General features: G+C 41.6%; 1 protein-coding gene across 1 annotated transcript; it reads left to right on the forward strand.

Annotated features, from left to right (window-relative positions):
• Nucleotides 1-1,505: 1,505 nt before the first annotated feature.
• On the forward strand, nt 1,506-23,378 carry dhx36 (DEAH (Asp-Glu-Ala-His) box polypeptide 36). The gene is made up of 26 exons (XM_035153988.2): nt 1,506-2,120; nt 3,327-3,484; nt 3,636-3,749; nt 3,868-4,084; nt 4,690-4,728; nt 4,851-5,021; nt 5,114-5,193; nt 7,714-7,788; nt 8,745-8,911; nt 8,999-9,080; nt 9,179-9,319; nt 10,273-10,378; nt 13,044-13,131; nt 13,785-13,840; nt 13,980-14,044; nt 14,667-14,810; nt 15,203-15,320; nt 16,376-16,474; nt 17,277-17,450; nt 18,406-18,492; nt 18,581-18,664; nt 18,802-18,901; nt 19,058-19,148; nt 20,569-20,689; nt 21,969-22,121; nt 22,777-23,378. Exons 1-26 carry the CDS (start codon nt 1,803-1,805, stop codon nt 23,008-23,010), a joined length of 3,282 nt encoding a protein of 1,093 aa, XP_035009879.1. The 5' UTR covers nt 1,506-1,802; the 3' UTR covers nt 23,011-23,378.
• Nucleotides 23,379-23,522: the final 144 nt, after the last annotated feature.

Here is a 23,522-nt window from a genome sequence, read left to right on the forward strand (position 1 = left end):
TTCTTCTTTGCCATAAGAGACAGAACACGGTCAGCACAGCTGTGTCCTTCAGGCTCGTCCGTCCCTAATAAAACGACAGGAAACATAAAAGTATGGCATTATTGTAGAGGAAGTGTTACTTATGAACAAAGTTTGTATCCTTATTTTCTGTGGATATTCAACTATGTATTTGAATATGGTTTTGGATTAAACAGTGCACTACCAAGACAATGAATGTACAGTATGGAGTTCTTCCACATTAATAGTATTGCATATATAATTTAATACATTATGTATTATGTGCAATACTTTGCTTTGATTGTTTGTAAGTTATGAAAACAGGTCTGTACCTGGAGTCAGTGTTGAAGTGATGACTCTCAGTGTTCAGTCTGGTTGGATTCCAGTTGTGTCTCATGTTGGACATCCACAGGTGCAGGCTGTCTGAGTCACCTAGAGGAACATTCAACACAAATACACAGATATGTAAAGTCATACATGTGCCAGGTTAACTCCTTAACAGACTTTTACATGGTAAAAATAAAAGTGTATTACTTCAAAGTTCATCAGATCATAATCATTTCAGCTTAGGAAATAGGTGGTGGACATCAGCCTCAGGTTCTCTATGTGAATGTCTATTCTAGTAAAGTTACACTTCCTAAAATTTATTTATGTGAAAAAAATACATTATTCTGCATGTCCACTTATTTAACACAATGATTCAGTAAAGTCTGCCTAAGATTAACGATGTAAAAACTGAATGTAGCCAACAGGTTTAGTTTTCACTAACACGTTACAACACCAATACTCTGAATAAAGAGCTTTAGGAGACGTAATGCTACTTTAAACAGCTGCTCTTAAAATGCAGATGTGACTTTAAATACTCACGTTTCAGTTGATCACAGTAAATCTGTTTCTGCAGAATATTAATCTGTGTAACGTGGTCAAGTCAAATGGGTTGGCGAGTGAAACAACTTCACATAACATTAGATATCTTACGTGGTGGAGCTTATTCTCTAAACACACACAGTCTCCTCTCCACAGACTCAGGTCGTGTTCGGTGACGGGGGTTAGCTTGTTAGCCTGTTAGCTTGTTAGCTCAGGTGAAGCCGAGCAGGCAACAGGCTAGGAGCTGGAGTCGCGAGCTAACGGTGACGTCACCTGTCCGTCAAGTGATAATTATTCATAATTTCAAACCTCTATATAATTTAAACGAGTGAGTTAGAAAAAAAATCACCCCCCTCAGAGTTGTCATGAAGGAAGAACTTAGTGATTGAGACTAAAACCGTTTTTTGAACCAGGCTGTAAACAGGTTTAATTCTGCTCTAAAGTCGGGCTTTTTAACATGGGAGTCAATGGGAATTGACTCCTTCTTGGAGCCAGCCTCAAGTGGCCACCCAGTGAACTGCAGCTTTTTGCACTCCCGTATTGGCCTCATCGCTCAGCCCGGGATGTTGCCCCTTCGGTGTGAGTGTGTGATTTGGGAGAGTGGAGCGACGAATCATAGAGCTCTACGTCATTATCAGCCTGCAGACAGCTCTTACGTCACTTCTGTGCGACATGCCGGATGGAAAGGAGCGAGCCAGTATTTTCATTTTGACAACAGCGTCTCAGTGTTGCTGTTTTACGAGTATTTGCTGTGCCATGAATTAAACTACACACATATATATTAAGAAACTAAATTCCGGTAGCTCATGACTGGAGCGTCATGATTTAAATCTGAGTTTAACGTCCACAAAATCATCCGGCGCGGCTCGTTGCTTCGTGTTAGCAGTTAGCATCGTAGGAGCAGGTTCACGGTTATCTGCTGCTGCTCCTGCGGCGGGATGAGTTATGGATACGGTGGTGGTGGAGGTGGTGGTGGTGGAAGGAGAGGCCGAAGAGGAGGCCGAGGGCACCGGGACGGGAGCAGAGAAAGGTGGGACAGAGATGGAGGAGGAGGAGGAGGTTTCAGAGGATCCAGATCCGACTGTGACCAGGGGCGAGGAAGAGGAGGAAGAGGAGGAGGAGGAGGAGAAGGAGAAGAAGGAGGAGAAGGAGGTGGACACCGGGACCGTCCTCCTCCACATCTGAAGGGCCGTGAGATCGGGATGTGGTACGCGAGATACGGAGCCGTGAGGAGGAAACAGGCCGACAGGAGATCGGTAGGCATAGTGCTCAGTAGAGCATCCTCTTGCACACTGTGGCGAGCAGGCTGTGTAGCAGTGGTGAAAAGTAACAGAGTACATTTGAAAAAGATACGGGGAACTTTATTGATCCCACAGCCCGGGAACTACAGCATCAAACAAGTCAGATTGAGGTCGACAAGAGAATACCAATATAAAAGAAGTCAACAGAATATGTACATGATAATACACCTTTCACTTACTTTACTCAAACATATTGAGGTACTTGCACTGTGAGTACTGAGTATTGTACTGTATAGTCCTGTTCCACTACATTTCAGAGTTAAACATTGCACATTTCACTCCTCGTTATTGTTTTTTGTGTAAAACCCAATAGGATGAGTTAGTAAAATACCGCACAGCTTTGAGCATCATAGCAGTAATTCAAAAACTTTCTGGGTTGTGATCTCATGTTTACAGTGTCTGTGAGACTGTAAACTCTCGCGTGGTTTCATGAAAGTTAGCGATTCTTCCATATTAACAATGTTGAACACAACTAGAAGGGTGCCCTATCTTGCCATATTAAAGAAAGTGGAAAAACAAATCCCTGGAACCTGCTCTCTGTTTGGATCTGCTTGTGGGTTCTTCCTTGGTTCATGCACCACCCCTCTGCAAAATTTCATTAAAATCAGTTCAGTAGTTTTTGAGTAACCCTGCTGACAAACGGACAAACACAAATACAAACAAATACAGTAAATAGCAATGAAAAGATCAAATCCTTAGCAGTGTAATAATTTTGCTGTTCACCACAGATATGAGAGAGACACAGAGGTTCCAAAGAAGGTGACAGTTATTTACTCACTGAGTTATTAATGTCTGCCAGGTTGGATAGAATAGGTCCAGAGGTTGGGGCAGATTTTTTTGTAAATCCACCACATCCTGACTCATCTTGTCCCATGACAATTTCAGTGGGTCTCCTACGGCCAAAACAATGGACACCTTTTCTGAATTGTGATTTATTGTATAAAAACATTTCAAAACAGAGGTCACAAAGTTTTGAAGGAGCTGCCTGTCACTAAAATGCAAACAGTCAAGTAAATAATATTGTGCTATATTGGGATTTTTCCGTGGGATCAAAATGATATCTGGACATCATATTGCTTCAAACCAAGCCCTGGTATTACATTCAGTTACTTTATCTGCAAGATTGTCGCTGAACCTTCCCCTTTTCCTGACTGTGTGCAGCGAGCGGTGGTCCAGATGGATGAGGCCAGAGAGGAGCACATTACCAAGCTGCTAAATTCTGTCCAGAATGACCACCCTGGTCAGGAGAGAGGCAGCAGGGGAGCAAGAGCCTCTACGTCTGATAATTGGCAAACAGATGCCGACAGAAGTAGTCACTGGTGAGAACAGCTTGCAGAGATTTTTCATTTACGATGTGCACAGTGTAGTTTCTGTCTTGTGATAAAGCAGGAAAGGAAAAATGCCTGAACTGTTATTTTTCTGGCTGAGATTGTGTAGGTCTCTCAACATGTGTATGACCTGTGTGTGCAGTTACTTTGATGGAGAATTGCCCAAAGAGGTAAAACAGGAGATAGATTCCACATCTGAGGAGGAGGAAGAAGAGGTCAGTTCGGGCCAGAAGAAAGCGGCTAACAAGAAACATCGGTAAACAATTTAGATGCATGCTTAGAAAGATATGACTCGACCGAATTGCAGAATTGCAGAATAACAAATATTGTCGGCTGACCCACTATATCCACTCGTTCCACATGTTTTTGTTTAGTAACTTAACTCCAGCAGTCGCCAAAGATGAAACTCCAGACACATGGGATGATGACGAGCCCCAGGAAGAGGAGAAGGAGGAGAAAGAGAAACTGAGACACAGAGACAAGGATGTAGAATTCTTATTCCAAGAAAAAGTCCGAGATAGTTCACTGGACGATTTCTTACAGAGAGATCTGCAGAGCAAGAAATCAGATCCAAAGTACAAAGAAATGCTGGTGAGTAGAACAACTACTATCAAGTGCCAAAAGACTTTGATGTTTGACTGGAATGTCGAAGTTAATTGATTTTCTTTCTCACGAAAATATGATATGATCAAAGTTGCACTGTGATTTGTGTGGGGTTACGAAAGCAATGGAAAGTGGAGTGTGCAGTGGAACATATTGGAGATGATGAAGAGCAGAGAGCAGCCGTGTCTAAATGATTGATAACACATGCCAGTTGGTTTTGCAATCATTTGTTGCTGTGCTACTTTGGCTACTCTGAGATCTACAGGACGACAGATGCTTGCAGATCTAAATAGTTTAGTACAAGACCCTAATTTAGAATAAGGCTCTGTCTCATGAAAAAATAGTATCTCAGTCTTCATAATGTTCTGTAAAACCATGTTATGTCTTAAAAGTCTGTCACAGTATCAAAATATTGTCACATCTGAGGAATTATAGAACTGCTACTAGATATAATCTGTTTCATCTGTGTTTATTAGAATAGTGCAGACGTTTGCATATGTCCCATACCTTAGTTATAAAAGTAGAACATTTGCTCTTGATTTTACGGTTTTCCATAACTATTATTAAATGTATGCTTATTTTTCTGTTTGCAGAAATTCAGGGAAAAACTACCTTCTTACCGGAAAAAAGAGGTAAATTTTGTATCACATATATGGTTAAGACACTTTTTTGTCAGCTACTATCACCCCTTTCCTCCTCCTCGTGCCATTATCCCTCCACTTTCTCACATCTGCCTCCTTCCTTCCATCCACAGGAGCTGGTGGAGCTGATCAACTCTAGCCGTGTCCTGGTTGTGAGTGGGGAGACGGGCTGTGGAAAGACCACGCAAGTCACCCAATTCATCCTGGATGACTACATCAACAGAGGCGTGGGATCGATGTGCCGGGTCGTGTGCACGCAGCCTCGTCGCATCAGTGCCATCTCTGTATGTACTCTGCACGATTTTCAAGTCTGACTCTGTGGGACTAAATGTTTTTGTTGCTCTTACATTATTTGTGTGTTTGTGCTTTATCTTAGGTAGCAGAGCGTGTATCAGCAGAGAGGGCTGAAAGTGTAGGGAATGGAAATTCTTCTGGTTACCAAATCCGCCTACAGAGGTAAGGAAGTCTTAACAGACATATGTTGATGCATACATTTTAAGTTCTGTAAAGTCACCATTGTTTGGGTTATTGGGAAGATTGTTCGAGCACAAAAACTTTCTCTATGTCTTTCCTGGTTTAGTTCCAAACTTTGAATTAGTACCAACTTCTCAGATGTTTGTTTCTGATTTAAAACAATTAAAAGTGTTGCTTTCCTCTATCACTAGACATTACAAAGCCATTAATGAATATCAACAAGGTTACATTGAAGTGATGGCCTCCAGAATGATGATCAGACTGTGTCTTATTTTGTTTTCAAAGGCAGTTCTTGATGGAAGGGCGAAACAAAGATGAAAATAGAAATATATAGGATGAATGAATACCACAGGAAATTATTTTTTTTGAAGGAGATATGAGAATTAGATGGGAACGATGATCGCGTAGGAAGAGATGCACAAAGCCGAGGAGAAAGGCCCTTCAATGGCAAATAGACCACGCAAGTGGAGAGTTACCGGGATCTATAGGGCCAGGGGGCTGCAATCTAAAGTGAATTATATGCAATGAATAGAAGGCATGAGAGAGGATGAAATAGATGCGGGAAGGAGAGAGAGAAAGAACACAACTCATATGAAAGGAGACTGATACAAGAGAAGTGAAAGGATTGACAGAAGAATGAGCGGAGGCGTACAGCCACTGGGCGGTAATTCTACTTTGGAGTCTTTACATGTTCTATTATCTCAGGTAATTCCATCAAGTTACAGCATTTGTGATTAATATGTCACCTAGCAACCTAATATATAAAAGTACACAATTCTACAGTCTTTACTGTTCAGGTGTTGGACTCTTGGTGAGTAATTAGAACACATTTGATTTAGTATTTTGCCAGCTTCAGTCACATTTGCAGGGAACTCAGTCAGTGCAGACGCTCATTGCATTAAATGTGTATTCGCTGCAAACGAGCAAACGATGGCGGGTTAAAAATAACGATAAAGTAGAGAGCTGTAGAGTAAATATCAGATTCATAATGTTTTATCTCAGACATGGGATTTGTTCACAGTCATTAACATTTATTATTTTGATGAAACATCTTCTTGCACTGAGTCTTACGGTTTGTGCCTGAGGACGTGTCTCATGGGTCTTTGTGATAAAACTGATTCAAGTTTGTACTTGCTTTTTACAACAAATTCAATTAGTTTGTGATTAATTAACTAATGACTCAGCAAACCTTCTGGTGGGTAATGTTGTATTATACAAAATCATAAATTGCACAGACAGTGGGAAGAATGAGAAGTTGATCTAGCAGCTCTTCTTTCAGCAGATCCAGGCAGCGTTTGGCCACTGGCAAGCTTTTCCTTCAGTTTCTTTTCATTTGAAAGTTATTAACCATCCTTCCACCCACCCATCCATACATAACTATAATGGAACCATCTATCATAAACATGCTTGTTATAACCCTTGTTAGGATGGAACGCTGCTTTCACTCAATTTTACTATTATTTATTGTGTTTGTGTTCTTTTTATTATCTCTATCATTGCAAATGTAACATAATATTTTTCTCAGGACTAATTTGTCATATTTTTTGTTTCTTAGCTTTTCTTTAACTCTTTATGTTGTGTGTTGATACAGTGGAAATATATAAGGAAACGTCTTGCTTCAGCCATGTATCTCAATAAGCTTTTGCACTTTGTCTGGCAAAGTTTACACTCTGGTTTTTAGGTTTAATGCCTGTTTTTGTTTTTCATCTTTTATGCGTTATATCCTTTTAGTGTTTTTAGGGCAGGTGCAATATTCAGCTCACTTTTATTCAGCATTATTATTCTGTGTCTTACACGATATGTCCTTGTGTACCAGTTTTTGTTGTTTGTTGTAAAATGTACTGTTCTGCAGCTGCTATAGCACTTTGGCCCAAGAAAGATTTCCCCACGATAAAGTATATTTGATTTGATATACTGAAAAACCCTGTTTCGGAGGAGTTGCCTCATAAAAAAAATATTGTTGCTATACTTATTTCTCCAAGTGAAATTATTCCAAGTTCTGTTAAAATGTTTATCACTTTCGTTAATTATTCAACAAACGTTAATGTGATTCAGTTGTCAGTGTAATTAATTTTTTAGATGTGTCATATTTGGTTGACATTGAAGTAAATGAGACGTTACTTTATGAGCACTGTTCACTGGATAAACTTTTTGTGACCGACTATTATGTTATAAAGTTGGTGTGAACACAAAGTGCCTTGCATTACACATTACAGTGCATTCTCCACATCATTGAGATTTTATAGCAACATCTTTGTGTGCAGATATTGCTGCGATTAGATAATGTGTATAACAAACCTAAAACAGGAAAAAAGTGTGTTTGTAATTCAACAATGGAAGTGGAGGGTGAACATGAATAAAGTCTTTCATATTAACACCCACAAATGAAGGAAAAACAACAAAGAAAAATCATCCTGGCAACATCTGTTGTGCTTTACTTATGTCAATTTGTAAATTGTAAGTATTTTTCTGAAACTTTTTCTTCCTTCTTCTGTTTCTCAGCCGGTTACCACGGAAACAAGGTTCGATCCTGTACTGTACAACTGGCATCATTCTTCAGTGGCTTCACTCAGACCCGTGAGTCTCCCCCCCCAGCTTCATAATCGTCGTCACATCTCGTCCACAGCATTTCTTCTTCTCTGCATTTCCTCTGTGTCTCTATTCGAGGTGTCCTTCGTCCACTCTCTTATTCTGTGTCTGTCACTCCGTTTTATCCCTATTGATTTGTTGTTGACTCTACTCACTGTAGAAGAAGCATTAGTATGGGACACACACACACACACACACACACACGCACACGCACTCGCTCCGTTGACTCATCCCTGCACACGCATCCTTGCATTCTGAGTGTCTTCAGAAAAACCACAGAGACTAAGTGAGGGAGCCAGCTTCTCTTGTTGTGTTGCTTCGTGCTCTTTCAGAATTGGCACGACTCCAGCGAGTCCTTTTTAGGTACACAGTTGTCAGACAAAAAACACTGCAACTTTTTGGCATTGAAGTATATTTACATTGCAGATGGCTTACAAGCTGACAGTCCATATAGGCTGCAGCTATGTCTACACTCATCTGTTTTGTTGTGACTATGATGCAGTAAATCTTTCACTCCCACGGACACTTTTTACTTATCGCTGCAGACTAATGCTTCACATATAAGCACAGAACACAAAATTGGTTTCTTCAACTTCTAGTTCAGTTCCCAAAGTTATGGGATTTTTCGAAAAGTGACGAAAAACTGTCATTGGCAATTCTCTTGTCTGAAATGGGTGTAGATTTTAATCCAAATTCCCTGGTTCCATTGCTCAAGATATGACTTCAACCAAATGATGTAAAAATACAAGAAATGCTCCATGTTCAAACATTATACAGCAAAATGTGAACAAAGACAAATATTTTGAAAAATACACACCCACACCCCGGACACAGAATTGCCATTTTCAGGCCTATTAAGGACAAACAGCCTCTACGCCAATCAGATTTCCCGTTGATCCATTAGACTTAAACCTTTTACCTCTTTATTTTTCCCCTACTGTCAGCTTGTTGTCCAGCATCAGTCACCTGGTGCTTGACGAGATCCACGAGAGGAACCTGCAGTCGGACGTTTTGCTCATCATCGTGAAGGACCTGCTCGCCCTCCGGGATGATCTCAACGTCATCCTCATGAGTGCCACGCTCAACGCAGAGAAGTTTTCCAAATACTTTGGTACGCAAAGTGACATTACTATCCTTTATTCAGCTGTTGCAGTTTAATTGGTTTAGACTGTGTCTGACTGTGTCTAACTCCCTTTAGACAACTGTCCAATGGTTCACATCCCCGGTTCAACTTTCCCAGTGGAAGAGTTCCTACTTGAGGACATTTTAGAGATGACCAGGTGGGACAACATTACTCCCAAACACACCCATACAAATACAAAAGCAGCCACTATGTCCCTTTAGTTTTAAATGAACTGTTTGGTGCCTCCCTGCTCAGGTACCGCCCCCAGAATCAGGACCGTCGGCCCTCATGGAAGAGAGGCTTTTGGCAGGGGCAGAACTCCCGACCTGAGAAGGAGGAGAAAGAGGCAGAATACAAGGACAGTTGGCCTTGCTATGAACGCACACTGCAGAACAGGTGAGCACAATGTCATGACCCTACAGTGCAACAGCAGTCAGTGGGCAGAGCTCTAGGCAGAACTATAGATCACGTCCGACATTGTGTGCACCCACACACTGTCTTCCTACGCTCTACGCAGGTACGGTAAGACCTTGATGCCAAACTATAATTCAGCGGCAGTGTTAGGAAGGAGCCATTTACCACGGCTGTGACTCAAAGCTTTTGTGAACCTATCGTTTACACTATTATTTGAAAACCTAAAGACATATATATCATATATATAAATTGAAATTTTAGATTTAACTTTAAATATTTTTTAAATTGTTGTAAATGCTATGTGCTGTGCTTTTTATCTTGATGCTACATTTTATTTTATTATGAAAATGTTAAATACATTTTACTACATTCAACCCAGTATTTAACCAAATAGAAGATATGTTTGTGCTGTACACTTAAAAAAGACTTAATATAAATACTTCACATGCACAAAATAACAGAAATACATTTTGTTCATACTTGCGGGAATGGCCTTTGAATACAAATATTTGTTTTTCTTTATTGCATGAAAAGTTTATGTTGAAGATTGCAAGGACCGTGATATTCCTACATAAGCGATGACAAGTGTCCATTCTCTCAACTCTGATGAGCTCATTAATGACCTGTCAATCTCACATTAAAGGCAATACCCAGGGAAGAGTTTCCATATTCATGTCTCTGACAAAACAATAGTTCAAATCCAAACACTAGAGCCAGAATATAAAGATAATACATTTTAAAGATGTCAAGATTTCCAATACGATTAGTATGAGTCACCCATTATTACCAGCATTATTATTTTGTGCTCAAACGTAATTGACATGATTCAGGGTTCACCATAGATCCATTACAGAGCTTCAGTGGAGAAAAAGAAGTCTGTCTGCAAATGTATGATTCTCATGTTACTTATTCTTTGATTGTCTATATTTTCCCAGATACTCTGAAAACACGATTTCTACAGTAGAGATGTTGGACGGTAATGACAAGATTGACCTGGAGCTTATCTTGACACTGATCCGTCACATTGTGCTCAACGATGAGGTGAGTTTAATCTCGGATGTCTTTTTTCAGAAATCAGATTTTTGATTTAAGTATACTCTCATCCAGGGAGACTACGTCTGTGTGTGTCCGAGTGGTGTCTCGCTGAAACCCTGCTTTTGGATTTCTAAGATTTGTGTTTCATCGGCTTATAAATCTCCCAAAGTTTCCATCCTAGACGAGGCAGACAGAGCAGTGGTCCCAGTGGAGGATGATTTCAGATCCAATAAAAGTAAATAACAAAAGGAGAGAAGTTCAGTTTTACTCCTGGCTGTAGCAAATGAAAGAAACAAGAGGGACTGGCTTCCAATCACAGAGCAGCTCCATGAAATAACAGGTCCTGGCAGCAGATCTGTGATAACGAGTGATCAAACAGAACGTGCTCTCCCAACGCGCTTCAAGTTAGTTCTCCCTTTTTCTTTTTCTCTTCCCAGTTCTTGTTAATTTGTCTCATCTTTTCGTTGCTCAATTCAGAATAATGTGGACTGTAATGTCAACCACGTCAGATGTGCCTCGTGCTCTTTTTATGTATGTTTTGGGTTGTTCGAGCAAACACTATTTGGGTAGAATCCATCGACACAAAAAATACATAGTTACAGTTTCAGTAAATTCAAATATGTTTTTGCAGCAGCATCTTTCTCGTGTTATCCTCTTGCTGTTTCTAGTCATTCACACCAGTGGCAAACATGTGTGAGAACAGACCTGAACAATGGAGCAGACAAACATTCAGTGCTGGAGAATAAATGGGACAACTTTCTCTCACTTTTTCTGCTGTTTCCCAAATGAAGCGTGTGTTTGTGTATACGAGAGACACATCGGAACAAAGAGACGGGGCCAGAATGAGGACTGACTAACACAGATAGACAGAATAATTATCCCCTCTCATATAAAGCTGTATCTCTATCAGTCACGGCCGCCCTGAGCCAGTCAACCAGCTGATTTGCCGTGGCGTTGTCAAATGGTTTGACAGGGAAGCGGCCGATCCGCCGTGACTGCTCCTCTGAGACGAGGATGGGGGAGGCGGTCTGCTGGGCTTTCGAGTGTGATGATTGGTTAATTATGTTGCAGGGGCCTGTGATTAGACACCTAGGGGGCTGACACCGAGGCAATAATGAGCACCTACTAGGTGCAACGGCGTGTGTGGGTGTTTTTTGGTGTGTGGATGTGCTAAATAGTGGGCCAACACAACAGAGCCAACTGTACTGTTACTTGATTTTTAGTTGGAATTAATCAGAGCCTCTGTCTGTGCTGCATGTGTGTCTCCGTCAGGTTGTAAATAGGCTCTTCTCTGCTTCTCTGCTCCTCTGCTGCTCCGCCTCCCTCATTCACACACACACGTACACATGCACAATCATTAACACGCGCACATACAGTAACACATGGGTACCAGTGTTTGAGCTCTGGTAATAATAATTAGCTTTAATTAAAAGGCAGCGGTGCTCAGGGCCCTGAAGCTGCTTTTAATGTGTTCTCTCATCTCCTCTCAGGAAATGAATAGAATAGTCCTTCTTTTAAAGACAAGGTTATTTTATACGAGCTTGATATCATCCTGAGAATTATCTTTGTTTAAATATAGGTCTTTGATGTGGTGAAACAGAATCCTCACAAAGTTTTCCCCATTGATGATGATAGATAAATTGTATTTTGGTCAAGTTTCAGAAGTTTAGAACTTCTTAATCAATTATTAGCCTTTAGTTCAATATCTGTGCTGTGAAAATATTGTTGAAGACAAATATGCTTCAATATTTAATGTCTGAGCAAATTTTGTATTCAGCAAAATGCACACTGAGTTGTTTGTAGCTGCTCTGCTGTGAACAATCTCATCTGTATGTGTCGGTCATAAACTGCAACCTACATTTACATTGTCTGATAGAAGGCCACAGGTTGATGTGGGTCATCAAAGGGTTCAGGTCACGTGCATCACAAACATCATCACAGAGGAGCAATGCATCTGGTAGCGATCTGAATACAGATCAGAATTATGTTGAATGCTTCCAGTGGTTCCATCTTATTCTGCATTGTAATGTTTCTGCTGAGATGTGTTTCCTATCAGAAAATGTCAGATGAGGAGTTTGACTATTTTAAAGAAATTGAAAATAGTAGAGGATGTTTACACGACTTTATTGTGTTGTTGAGCTGGTTATTCTAAGATTGCCAGCATCCTACATGATTTAGTCCAATTTAGAGCATTGTTAATCTGGATTTGGACATTTGAAAAGTATATATCTGTATCATGTTGATCCATTTCAATGTTGATTGAGTTTTTTCCGGATCATGGGTAGCAAAACAAAGTTTTACTATTAATATTACCTTCTATCCAACATTATTCTTTTTAAACAACATGTTTTTAGGTTTTTTATTTTGTTAATTTTTTGCTGTTTTGAGATAAAGCAAGTGTGTCCCAGTGTTAATGTGAAGCAGGGGATGCCCTGGAGGGGGAAGGAGGTGTTGTCATAATGATGTTGGCAGTGAGTGTCGGGGACCATTGTTTGGCTGCATGTGGAGGTCGTCTCCATCTGCCTCCGCTCAGCTCCTCTCAGGACACGGGCACCTTGTTCACTTGGCTCAGTTTTTGTTGTTGGTTTCTGTTGGTTTCCTTATCTTCTATTGAAACCCTGCTGGTTTTGTGTGTTTCAACTTCTATGTGTTGTCACGTCTTTTTCGACAGGAAGGAGCGATCCTGGTTTTCCTCCCAGGCTGGGACAACATCAGCACTCTCAATGACCTGCTCATGGCTCAGCAGATGTTCAGATCAGGTACACACACATAGTAACACACCTATGTGATGTGCATACAGGTTTTTGTAGTATGTGACAGTAAGTTGTCACATATCTTATCTTCAGGCCTGTCTAATCATTGACTTTCAAAATCATATTTGACAGACTTATCAATAATGAAAATAATCATTTGCAGACCAAGATTAATTGATTAGTTAATCAAAAGAAAATGTAATTTTTTATATTAATTTGATTTCAGAACTATATTTTGTATTTATTTAAATAACTAGACAATATTCATATGTCATAATTCTGTAGTATCTAAAACAAATAATTATTATAGGTAATTATTTTGAGGTGAGCTCTGGCCTTTTACCACCCACAGAAACTTCAAGGTCTGCAATTTAGCATTTAATTCTTTCAATTTAATACATATGATTTTATCATCCACAATTAATTATATTCAGTCACATGTGCTTTGCCTGGAGAGATTGCTCTGGTCTATCACATCGTAAACATGGCTGACACTCGCATATTCATTTCAACAGAATAATTAATGTTGGTAACTTGATTTATTATCAATATTTACCAGGTTGTTCATGGTTATTTTTAGACGCACACACTAGCACTTGTGTCTATGTTTGCACCCTTTGCTGACGGAACTCTTTCTTTTGTGTCCTGTTGTGTTTCAGACCGGTTCGTTATCATCCCCCTGCACTCCCTCATGCCCACCGTAAATCAGACGCAGGTCAGCATTCTCCTGTCTCCCTCCCCGTCTGTCTCTCTGTGACTGTGTCAATCTCGGCGTCTGCTCATCTTCCTCCTGTATTCACTTTTTGTCAGTATCTGAAAAGTCTGATCTCATCTGTCTCCCTCGCTCTTCTCAGGTGTTCAAAAGGCCTCCTCCTGGAGTTAGAAAGATAGTGATTGCCACCAACATAGCAGAGACCAGGTGTGTGTGTGTGTGTGTGTGTGTGTGTGTGTGTGTGTGTGTGTGTGTGTGTGTGTGTGTGTGTGTGTGTGTGTGTGTGTGTGTGTGTGTGTGTGTGTGTGTGTGTCCTTGCTTCCTCCCTTTGAAATGTATTTTTGGCTGTTACTTTCTGTTTAGACAAGAAATGGAAAAAATAAGCCGTGAAACTGTCACATTCCCTGTTTGTGTGTAGTTGGTGTGTATGAGTGTAATGCTGTAGGTCCCAGTCATTCATGGAAACAGCGGATTTGGGGCTAATTAGCATACGTTTCTTGCATCGATAATGAATACTGTCATATTGGCTTGGATGGAACACACTGACTCTGACAGGCAATTTGTTTATGCATTCACAGAGCTACACACACACACACACACACACACACCAACTGAGCAAATTAAGAAGCTGTCTGCACTTTCATCACATCCCTCCTCTAAATATAGACTCTAAACCTACCAAAGAGCAACATCTTATTTTTACTTCTGAATGTTTGTGTGTCTGTGTGTGAGACCTAAGTGTTCTTGACAAAGTCCTTTGAAGTTTATATCTTTTCTGATGTCTGATTTCCTCTTTAATTCATCCCATTTTTCGCTCTCTTCCTCTCAGCATCACCATAGAGGATGTTGTATATGTGATTGATGGAGGAAAGATCAAGGAGACCAACTTTGACACCAACAACAACATCAGCACCATGACGGCCGAGTGGGTCAGCCTGGCCAACGCCAAACAGAGGAAAGGACGCGCCGGCAGGTGTGTCTGGGGGTTTTGGTGTTTTTATAAAGAGGGCATATTAGTGCCTCTGGGTATGCAATGCGAAATCTGCGAGGATTATTTTTCCCTCTATTTGTCACTTCAGCTCTGCAGCAGTGTTTCCCATCTTCCCACTCCTTCCTGCCCTCCCATCTGTAAACACAGAGAGAGGCTGGGTGTAGTCACTCCCAGGTTGTTTCCAGTCTGTGACTCGAGACGTCTGTTCTGTTGGCGAAGCTCTGACATCAAAGTGGAGCGAGGCCCAATTAGCAGGAGCTGCTTACTGTGTGCAGTTCCATCCCATTGCTTTTAAATTAAGCCCTTGCCAAAGCTACTCTTGCAATAACCTCTTCCCCCCCCTCCCAACTCTCCTCTTCTCTACTCATGTCCAGAGTGCGCCCGGGGAAGTGCTATCATCTGTACAACGGTCTCAGGGCCAGCCTGCTGGACGCCTATCAATTACCCGAAATTATGAGGACACCGCTGGAGGAGCTGTGCCTGCAGATTAAGGTTGTGCATGTGGAGAGAAATAGCGAGGCGTAATAACACAGGGGAAGAAAAAGGTGTTGCTCGAGGAGTTGAGACGAGGACACCATTGCTGTGAATGGGTTTTGTGAGGACAGAGCTGCTGCTTTTGGTCTCCTCTTGAATTACACCCTCTGCTGCCTAATGAGAACTCGGGATGAACATCCTGGGCTGACTCATGCCCCTTGCTCTCCAGCTCTTTCTCGCTCTTTTTGCAGACAACATAATCGCCCCTCTTCGGAGCCTCGTTCTGCTACGTGAACAGTTGCTCTTCTTCTTTGCTCGCTACAATATTTTCCCTTGCTGGTTTTTGCTTTCTCTTTTTACATCCTCACGCTCCACTCAGACACGTTTCAACCCGTGCTAATGGAACATTAAGCCAAAGTTCACTCAGATCTAATGTTCGCAATGATTGCTCTCACCACCGGCTTTATTGGAAATGCGTTCGAGTGTGTATCTTCCACTGGCGCTGTCGGATGTTTTTGAGTGTGTGTACACTTGATGTGTGTGATGTGTGTGATGTGTTTTTTTTTAAGCAAGTGGGTGAGAGGTGGATTAATGCATCAGGCTGTCCTTAAAGTGGGAGAAAAACTGTCAACGTGCTCACCCTGAGCAGACTCTCGAATGCATTAACACTCCAACACCGTCCTGTTAGTCAGACACAGAAGTGCGGTGGCTTCCTTACTCTTGAGTTTGCTGCACGTAGATGATTGGTGTGTTTAAAAATCACTTTTTGATGTTAAAATGAATACACTTTTAGAGAATGTGGACAGTCGGGTGTTTTGTGCTCAGCCGAGCACTTAGAGGAGCATTTCAATGTGGTTAACGCTGTTTTAAACAGAAATATAATTTAATCGCAGTAGACTTTCCTTTATCCATGTATTGCTCACAATTAAGTGTCTTCCACCACTTTGTGCTTATTCCCTTTTCCTTAGGGACTACTACTCCCCTTAGAAAGGAATGTAATTTTAGAATTTAGATGTGATTTTCTTTTTTTTTATCTGTATATAAAGAAATTTGATGTTTTGTGTCCTACCTAGATATTGAAGCTCGGGTCTATAGCTCGATTCCTGGAGAAAGCCCCCGACCCACCCACTGAGAGGGCCATCAGTCTGGCCATCAAGAACCTCGTGGACTTGGTAAGAATGAGAGATTATTCAAAAAACATGTGTTGTATTTCACATCGTCTTCTTTCAGCCAAATTTGCTTTATAATATAAAAGGACAAACCAGGACCTATAATTACCAACATTTTCATGATCGAATAGTAGCAATTATACTTTCTCATATAGTCATTTACTCTATGAAATGTCAGAAAGTTGCCAAAAAAGAAAAAATTCTTACAATTTCACAAAATCCAAATCACACACAAACTGTGTTGTCCAGTTTATAGTCCAAAATCATGAATTTAACACCTAAGATTAAAAACCCATACATTGTTACTGTTTTACCAAAATCTACAAAGCTGGCAGCAGGAGAACAATAGCCTTCTGGAAACTGTAGCATTTTAGGAAGCTTAGTGGAGGAAAGAGATGGAAAATAGAAACATTTAATTCATCTGTACTTATTACAAAGGGTAAGAAGATAAAACGTTTAGCTTTAATTCACACTAATAAGGTCTAAACACAATGGAAATCAGTTGAGGAAGCAGCACTTGGATCTGACAATTTAGAAACTGAGCATTGGACATTTTCAGAAGACTTAATTAACATGGAAACTCATCCTTCTACTCTGGCCTTCTGGGAGAACCGTGACTTCTTGAACCTGTTGCTCTGTTAAAATGGTTTTGATGTTTTCCACTTTAACAAAGCGGTGTGTTTTGACTTTTGGGATACCCACTCCTTTTCCTGTGGTTATTTTAGAAACACCTTGTTTAGAGCTGAAGATGACTAAACGTTTTGTTCTCTTTGTTTTGTTTTTTGTTGATGACATCGTGTGTTAGAATGCCCTGGACCACTCGGAGAACCTGACAGCGCTGGGTTTCCACCTGGCTCGTCTGCCCGTGGAGCCTCACATCGGCAAACTGATCCTGTTCGGAGCTCTGTTGGGCTGCCTCGACCCCGTGCTCACCATCGCCGCCTCGCTCAGCTTCAAAGACCCTTTCTTCATACCCCTGGTAGGGCACCGAGTTCACAGGCTTGAAAGCAGCGACACACAGGCGCACTTCAACACATCACTGCACTCAAACTTCTGACTGTTTTAATTGTGCAATAGGCCTTAAATTTTGTCCGCTTTTGAAAAGTAAAAAAAGTTAGGAACAGATATTTCAGTGCGATGAATATCAGACTGCACTTGAACGAGGCTTTTTCTTAAAACCAACTTTATTCACATAATATGGAAGTTAAGTACAGTGACAAACTCTTTTTAATTACAACTGTAATGTGCACCTACATTTCAATTTAGGTTTTTCTGTCCAAAACAAAATCAGTTCATGCAGATTTAACATTTAACCAACAGTTACAGAAGTAACTACAAAATAAATGCTGTTGAAAACAAAATTTGAGCCAGTAACATTTAAATAATAATGATCAGCAGGGATATAGAATATAAATTTGTTATGTAGAGACATTTTTATTTTGGTGCATTCCCCAATAGAGGGGATTTGGTGAAATCACATTTGTGATCATTGCGATAATTGTATTGTAACAAGAGACTCAGTGGTTGATCTTAAAGATTTTTTCCTAACTGCAGAAATTTGAAGAGAAGAAATCTATATTTATGGATTTTGGAGCTCGGTCAATCATGCAGGGGTTTCCATACGCTTCAGATCTTATTACAAGAGTAAAGCAGATCCTCTGCTCTGTTTCTACATTTACATTGTTCTGCCCTGGTGCAGCCACCCTCTTGCAGCCGCAAGGCATTGTGGGACAGTATTACCTGCTTTTCTTTTGTAAGGGATGGTCCATTGTATCCTGTGTGAAAGGAGATACAATAGAAAGCTTCAAGAGAATTAAACCAGCTCTCACCATGAATGCCGATGAAATATGTCTCAGTCATCTAGCTCAGTTAGAAACCGTCCTAACCAAAAACTACTTTTCACAGCATCAGTGTTTATTACGTCCCTCTCTCAGGGTAAAGAGAAGATGGCAGACATGAGGAGAAGGACCCTGTCCAGAAACTCAAAGAGTGACCACCTCACCATTGTCAACGCCTTCCAGGTAAAACCACCCACATCTCTCAACTCTCTATAGCATGTCTGCTGTATAAAAGGACCATGTCTGAATCTGTCATCCACTGATTGTCCAGGGCTGGGAGGAAGCCAAACGCCGCGGTGTCAGGTATGAGAAGGAGTTCTGCTGGGAAAACTTCCTGTCAGCCAACACTCTTCAGGTGAGCCAGGCTGAGCTGAAAGGCTTTGAAAATAAAACCAGGGGTTGTCCATGACTATATTTTGATTTTGACCTCTATCTGGGCAGTGGACGATATGAAGCCTCTTTTGAAAGTAATTCATCCTTTTTATTATTCAGATGCTGCACAACATGAAGGGTCAGTTTGCTGAGCATCTGATGCATGCAGGCTTTGTCAGCAGCAAGGACCCCAGAGACCCCAAATCTAATGTCAACTCGGGTAACTAACACAAGTATTTTTGGGTGCGATCCAGCTGTCGGAACACATTCATCCTCATGAATCTTAAAATCAGCCGTGGAGCAGTAATGAAAAATGCGACATCTGAATGTACCAGCGCTCATTTGTTCTTTTTTCATCCCCTTCTTCGTTCCTCAGACAATGAGAAGTTAATCAAAGCGGTGATTGCCGCAGGTCTGTACCCGAAGGTGGCCATGATCAAACCATCGCACAGCAAAAAGAGGCCGGGGTGAGTCTGCCGATTGATCCAAGGGGGAGGGGGTAGCACTCACAGACAGGGATGGCTGCACAGTACATGACACAGAAATGCATTGTTATTGATCTGTAGGCAAAAAGAAATTGCAATATCAGAGCTCTCAGGTAAGAGTTGTGTAAAGGGTCCTGTGGCAATTACCTGTTAGGCTGTGCAGAGACCATGTTGGGAAACCTGTCAACAACACAAGCACGATTGCAGCTGAAGATCAATGCAGTCATAATAGAAACACCCTGAGGCGTCTGTCATCGACAGCGGCTGTGACCTGTGTGCAAAGACAGACGCGCGCGAGAGGGAGACGGTTTCTCGCACAGCGCTGCTGTCAGTTTTCTTCGTCTGTCTCTGTGGCAGCTTTAAATCCATTTGCACCGTAAAATAACCAGGGTCATTCTCTCTGCACAAGTAATCCATAGCAGCTGTGATGCCAAGTTAGTTGCAAGTTTATGCCGTGTCTGCGTCGCAGCTCTGCAGTATTTAATGAATTCATTGCTCGGTGAGGCACTTTTTGTTTGTGTTTTTTCAGTCGACTGTCTGGTACAAGCAGTTTGTTCCCTGCAGTCAAGTAATCAGCCCTGTCTGGTTGACACGCAGGAGTTTGTAACACAGCTTTCATGTTAAGAGATGATTTGCAGACGGTAGCACGGTTTTCTCTTTTGTACCGTTTGTGCCAAAATGGCAGGAGGCATTCTTTGGGCATTGTCTTAACAAGCTAAAAGCATCTGAAAGTTTGTTTCTGGAATTACTTTGTGACTGAAATCAACAAAACGTACTCTGTGATGATGCGTTTTCACAGAGTACTACTGCAATTAAACATTACTGGACTTAAAGTTAAAAGACAGTTTAAATATATCAAATTTGAAGCAGCAGAAATAGAATGGTTTTATTCAATACTTCCTGCTCTATGACAAACCTCATCGCCCACATTGACTTATTTTACTGTACAGACTGACTTTAGATTCAGGTGCTGATGAAACCTTGTTTTTATTATCTCCACCAAGGTTGTGTGTTTTCATCTGGGTTTGTTAGAATAACTACTGTTACAGAAATTACTCAAAATATATCTACTGTCGTGTAAAGTAAACAACAAATGACTTCAAGGTTGCACCACATTGAAACAGGAATCGTGCATCGGATTTAGAAGAAATCGTAGATCCGCCACACAGAAAAAATCTGGCATGTTCAGGGAATGTTTATTTATGAGTGTTTGTAATTTGGTGCAGATCCAAATGAAAATGGGGTTCTTGAATTTAAATGTGGTTTCATATGGGGACTGTTGGGCCTTGTTGCCAGGATGCCCTCTACCGTGCGCCATTATAGTATTAAATATTAATATTAAGACTTTTACCATTACACCTAATCCCACCGTGCAGACACAGTAACATTTCTCCTTTCTCAGGGTTAAGGTCTACACCCAGGCTGATGGAAAGGTGAATATCCACCCGAAGTCGGTCAACGCCGAAGAGACAGAGTTCAACTACAAGTGGCTCGTCTACCACCTCAAGATGAGAACGAGCAGCGTGAGTATGCCACTGGTCACAGGAGCGCTTTATGCTGTATCTCAACACTGTGAATCAATGTTGTGCGCTTTTACTTTTGAGTGTGTGTTTGCATGTCCTTTTGATTTTGTGTGTGTCCCCCTGAAGCCCTCATGTGAGTGGAAAGAAAGGCCCGTGGTTAAAGGTTAGCAGTGGAGCCACGCCAGCTTTATTCAGAATTAATATTTGATTAAAACGCTGCCTTTCAACTCCTGCTCAAAGGCTCTTGTGCTTCAAAGCGTCCAGACATAATGTAAGATGTGGTGGTGGCGGGCGAAAACGGTCAATGCAGCTCCCCGACTACCACCCTCACTTCTGTCCTTCACACTCCCCTTTCCCCTCCCTCCCATCTATCGGTCTTTTGTTCTTTCTGTGCCGTCTCTCTTTGTGAATGTTACTATTCGGCAAAACAACACCTTTCATGTCCTCTCCGATTGCTGCCTCCGCGCCTTTGTCTGCCTTCGCTGCCTTCGTCTCCATTAAGAACAATATATTCTTCTGGATTTTCATCATTATTGCCACCATTTTTCTTCTTATTGTCTGTTTGTGCTTTTAGGCACAAGACGCTGAATTTGTGTCTTATGTTAGATTGTCACGGTCAGTTGCTTCCTGAAAGAAAAGTAGAAGACCTAAGCTGTTAGAAAGAAGGAAAGAAAGTGAGGGATGACATTAAACTTTACCTCCAGTGACACACTCGCCCCTCATGGTCCATTACATTACGCATTCATGGGGCAAAAAAACATTTGTTCATCTTCACCTTTCTTCTCTGTGACACTTATTTTTTAACCTTCTCCTGTGACAGGTTTCGTTTGACTTGAGCCCTGCTGCTTTGTCTCTGTAGCTTTTACCTTAAAGCAGTTTTTGAGTGCTCACAGATCAGCATTACACAGACTATCAATTCTATTGTCTGCCTGAAGCATGACAATATTAATTTACCTCGGCATCTGTTTAGAAAAATCTGTTATTTTTCATTTTGGATTTCACTAGTCAAACTATTCTACATACGCAGCTGTCAGTTTCGCACCGGGAGGAAATGGATGTTGAAAAGTGAAACACGTTAGCGAGATTCACAGACGGGGGCAAGATGACATTTCTCCTAAACCCCGGAGGCAACGAAACACATTTCAGACTCGCACAGCCTCTCCTCACTAATGGGACACTTTCAGCCCACACCACAGAATAGCTGTCGGGCATGGTGTGTCATAATGATGCCGCTCCCTGTCGCCGAGCATGTTTGTTGTAATACTCTGTGCGTCCCCAGATCTTCCTGTACGACTGCACCGAAGTGTCCCCGTTCTCGCTGCTGTTTTTCGGAGGCGACATCACAATCCAGAAGGACGAGGGCCAGGAGACCATCGCTGTGGACAAGTGGATCGTCTTCAGTTCCCCGGCACGAATCGCTCACCTTGTCAAGGTAAGCCAAGTGCATTACTCACATGAACCCATCTCAGTTGTGAGATTAAAGCTGTTTACAGACATGCATTGAAGTCCAGATAACCTCTGTATGTGAGAAAACAAATGACCCAGTCAGACCCCCCCGGACTTTCTCCTGCCAGCCCCCAAGTAAAAACTAATTTCAGAATGAGCCCATGTGAAAATACAGCAGGAGATCCTCCGGAGGATTTTCCCTCGAGCGAGTGGGCATGTTGAAGGTGTTTTTAACACATGGACTCAAAAATGAATAAAGAAAAAGAATACAAATATCTCAGCATGAAAAAAGGTGTCATACATGTAGAGGACGCTGACAACTTGGAAAGACAAAGAGATTCAAGATTTTTTCGTGGTACGAGCCATTCTGGAGTCAATGCGCTATAAACAAAAAAGAATTATATCTGCAGCAGACTTAAACATCATGTCCTGCCTCTACCTGCTGCGCCACCCCTCGCCTCAACGCTCTGGAGATTTCTGTGCTGTTGTGAACGCGTCTAACCGGAGAATTTCCTGTTGCATTCATCATATGTTAAAGGCAAACTCTGGAGAAAGTCCGGACCCAATTGTGCAGATATCCTCCAGGGTTCATGTCTGAAAACAGCTTCATTTGACCAGCCTCTTCCCTCTCTTTTCCACAGAGTTTAAAGAAGGAGTTGGATTCTCTACTGGAGGAGAAGATCCGTAACCCTGCGCCTGTGGACTGGCAGAACCGTCAGTCCAAAGACTGCGCTGTCATCTCGGCCATCATAGATCTCATCACCACCCAAGAGAAGCCTATAGGCGGCACTAAGAGCTATAGCAGACCGTGGGCGTCGGCCCCTAGAGGGCCACATATTCACTTCAATGACGATGACGACGACGACGATGATTAGAAGTGGACAGCTTTCTGGCTGGCTTTAGAAAAGAGGAGGAATGACTGACTGCATCCTTGGACCCAGAGGTTAGTTGAGATATTTATGATAACCAGCTGGCCTCCTTGACGGCGCCGCTTGGTTGGAGTTAGTGCTCTCTGGACGCTGGAGCACTGGAAGGTGGCGTGCACTTGATTGACTCCCGTTTGCTGTCGTCGTCTACTTGGTCGTTATTCTGCAAGGACCAATCCATGTTCAAATACTCTACCATAGCTGTTTTGTTTATTGTGTCATTCGTACATTTTTTGTTTTGGATAAATCACACTCTTGTTTTTCAGCAAATGTCCCTTAACAGACTGAGCAATAAAAAGAGATTGTATGATAAAAAACTCCTTGCATCGTTTTACTTGCCTTACTCATCCGAAATTTAGGAATTCAACAACTGAGAGATCAGCATCACCCTGAAATACGCACTCGGTTGCTCACCCCTTGGTTTAACAGCCGATACCTCGTAAATATCCGTGAAAGTGCTG

Source organism: Hippoglossus stenolepis, chromosome 4 (assembly GCF_022539355.2).
Source record: "Hippoglossus stenolepis isolate QCI-W04-F060 chromosome 4, HSTE1.2, whole genome shotgun sequence".
NCBI lineage: Eukaryota > Metazoa > Chordata > Actinopteri > Pleuronectiformes > Pleuronectidae > Hippoglossus > Hippoglossus stenolepis.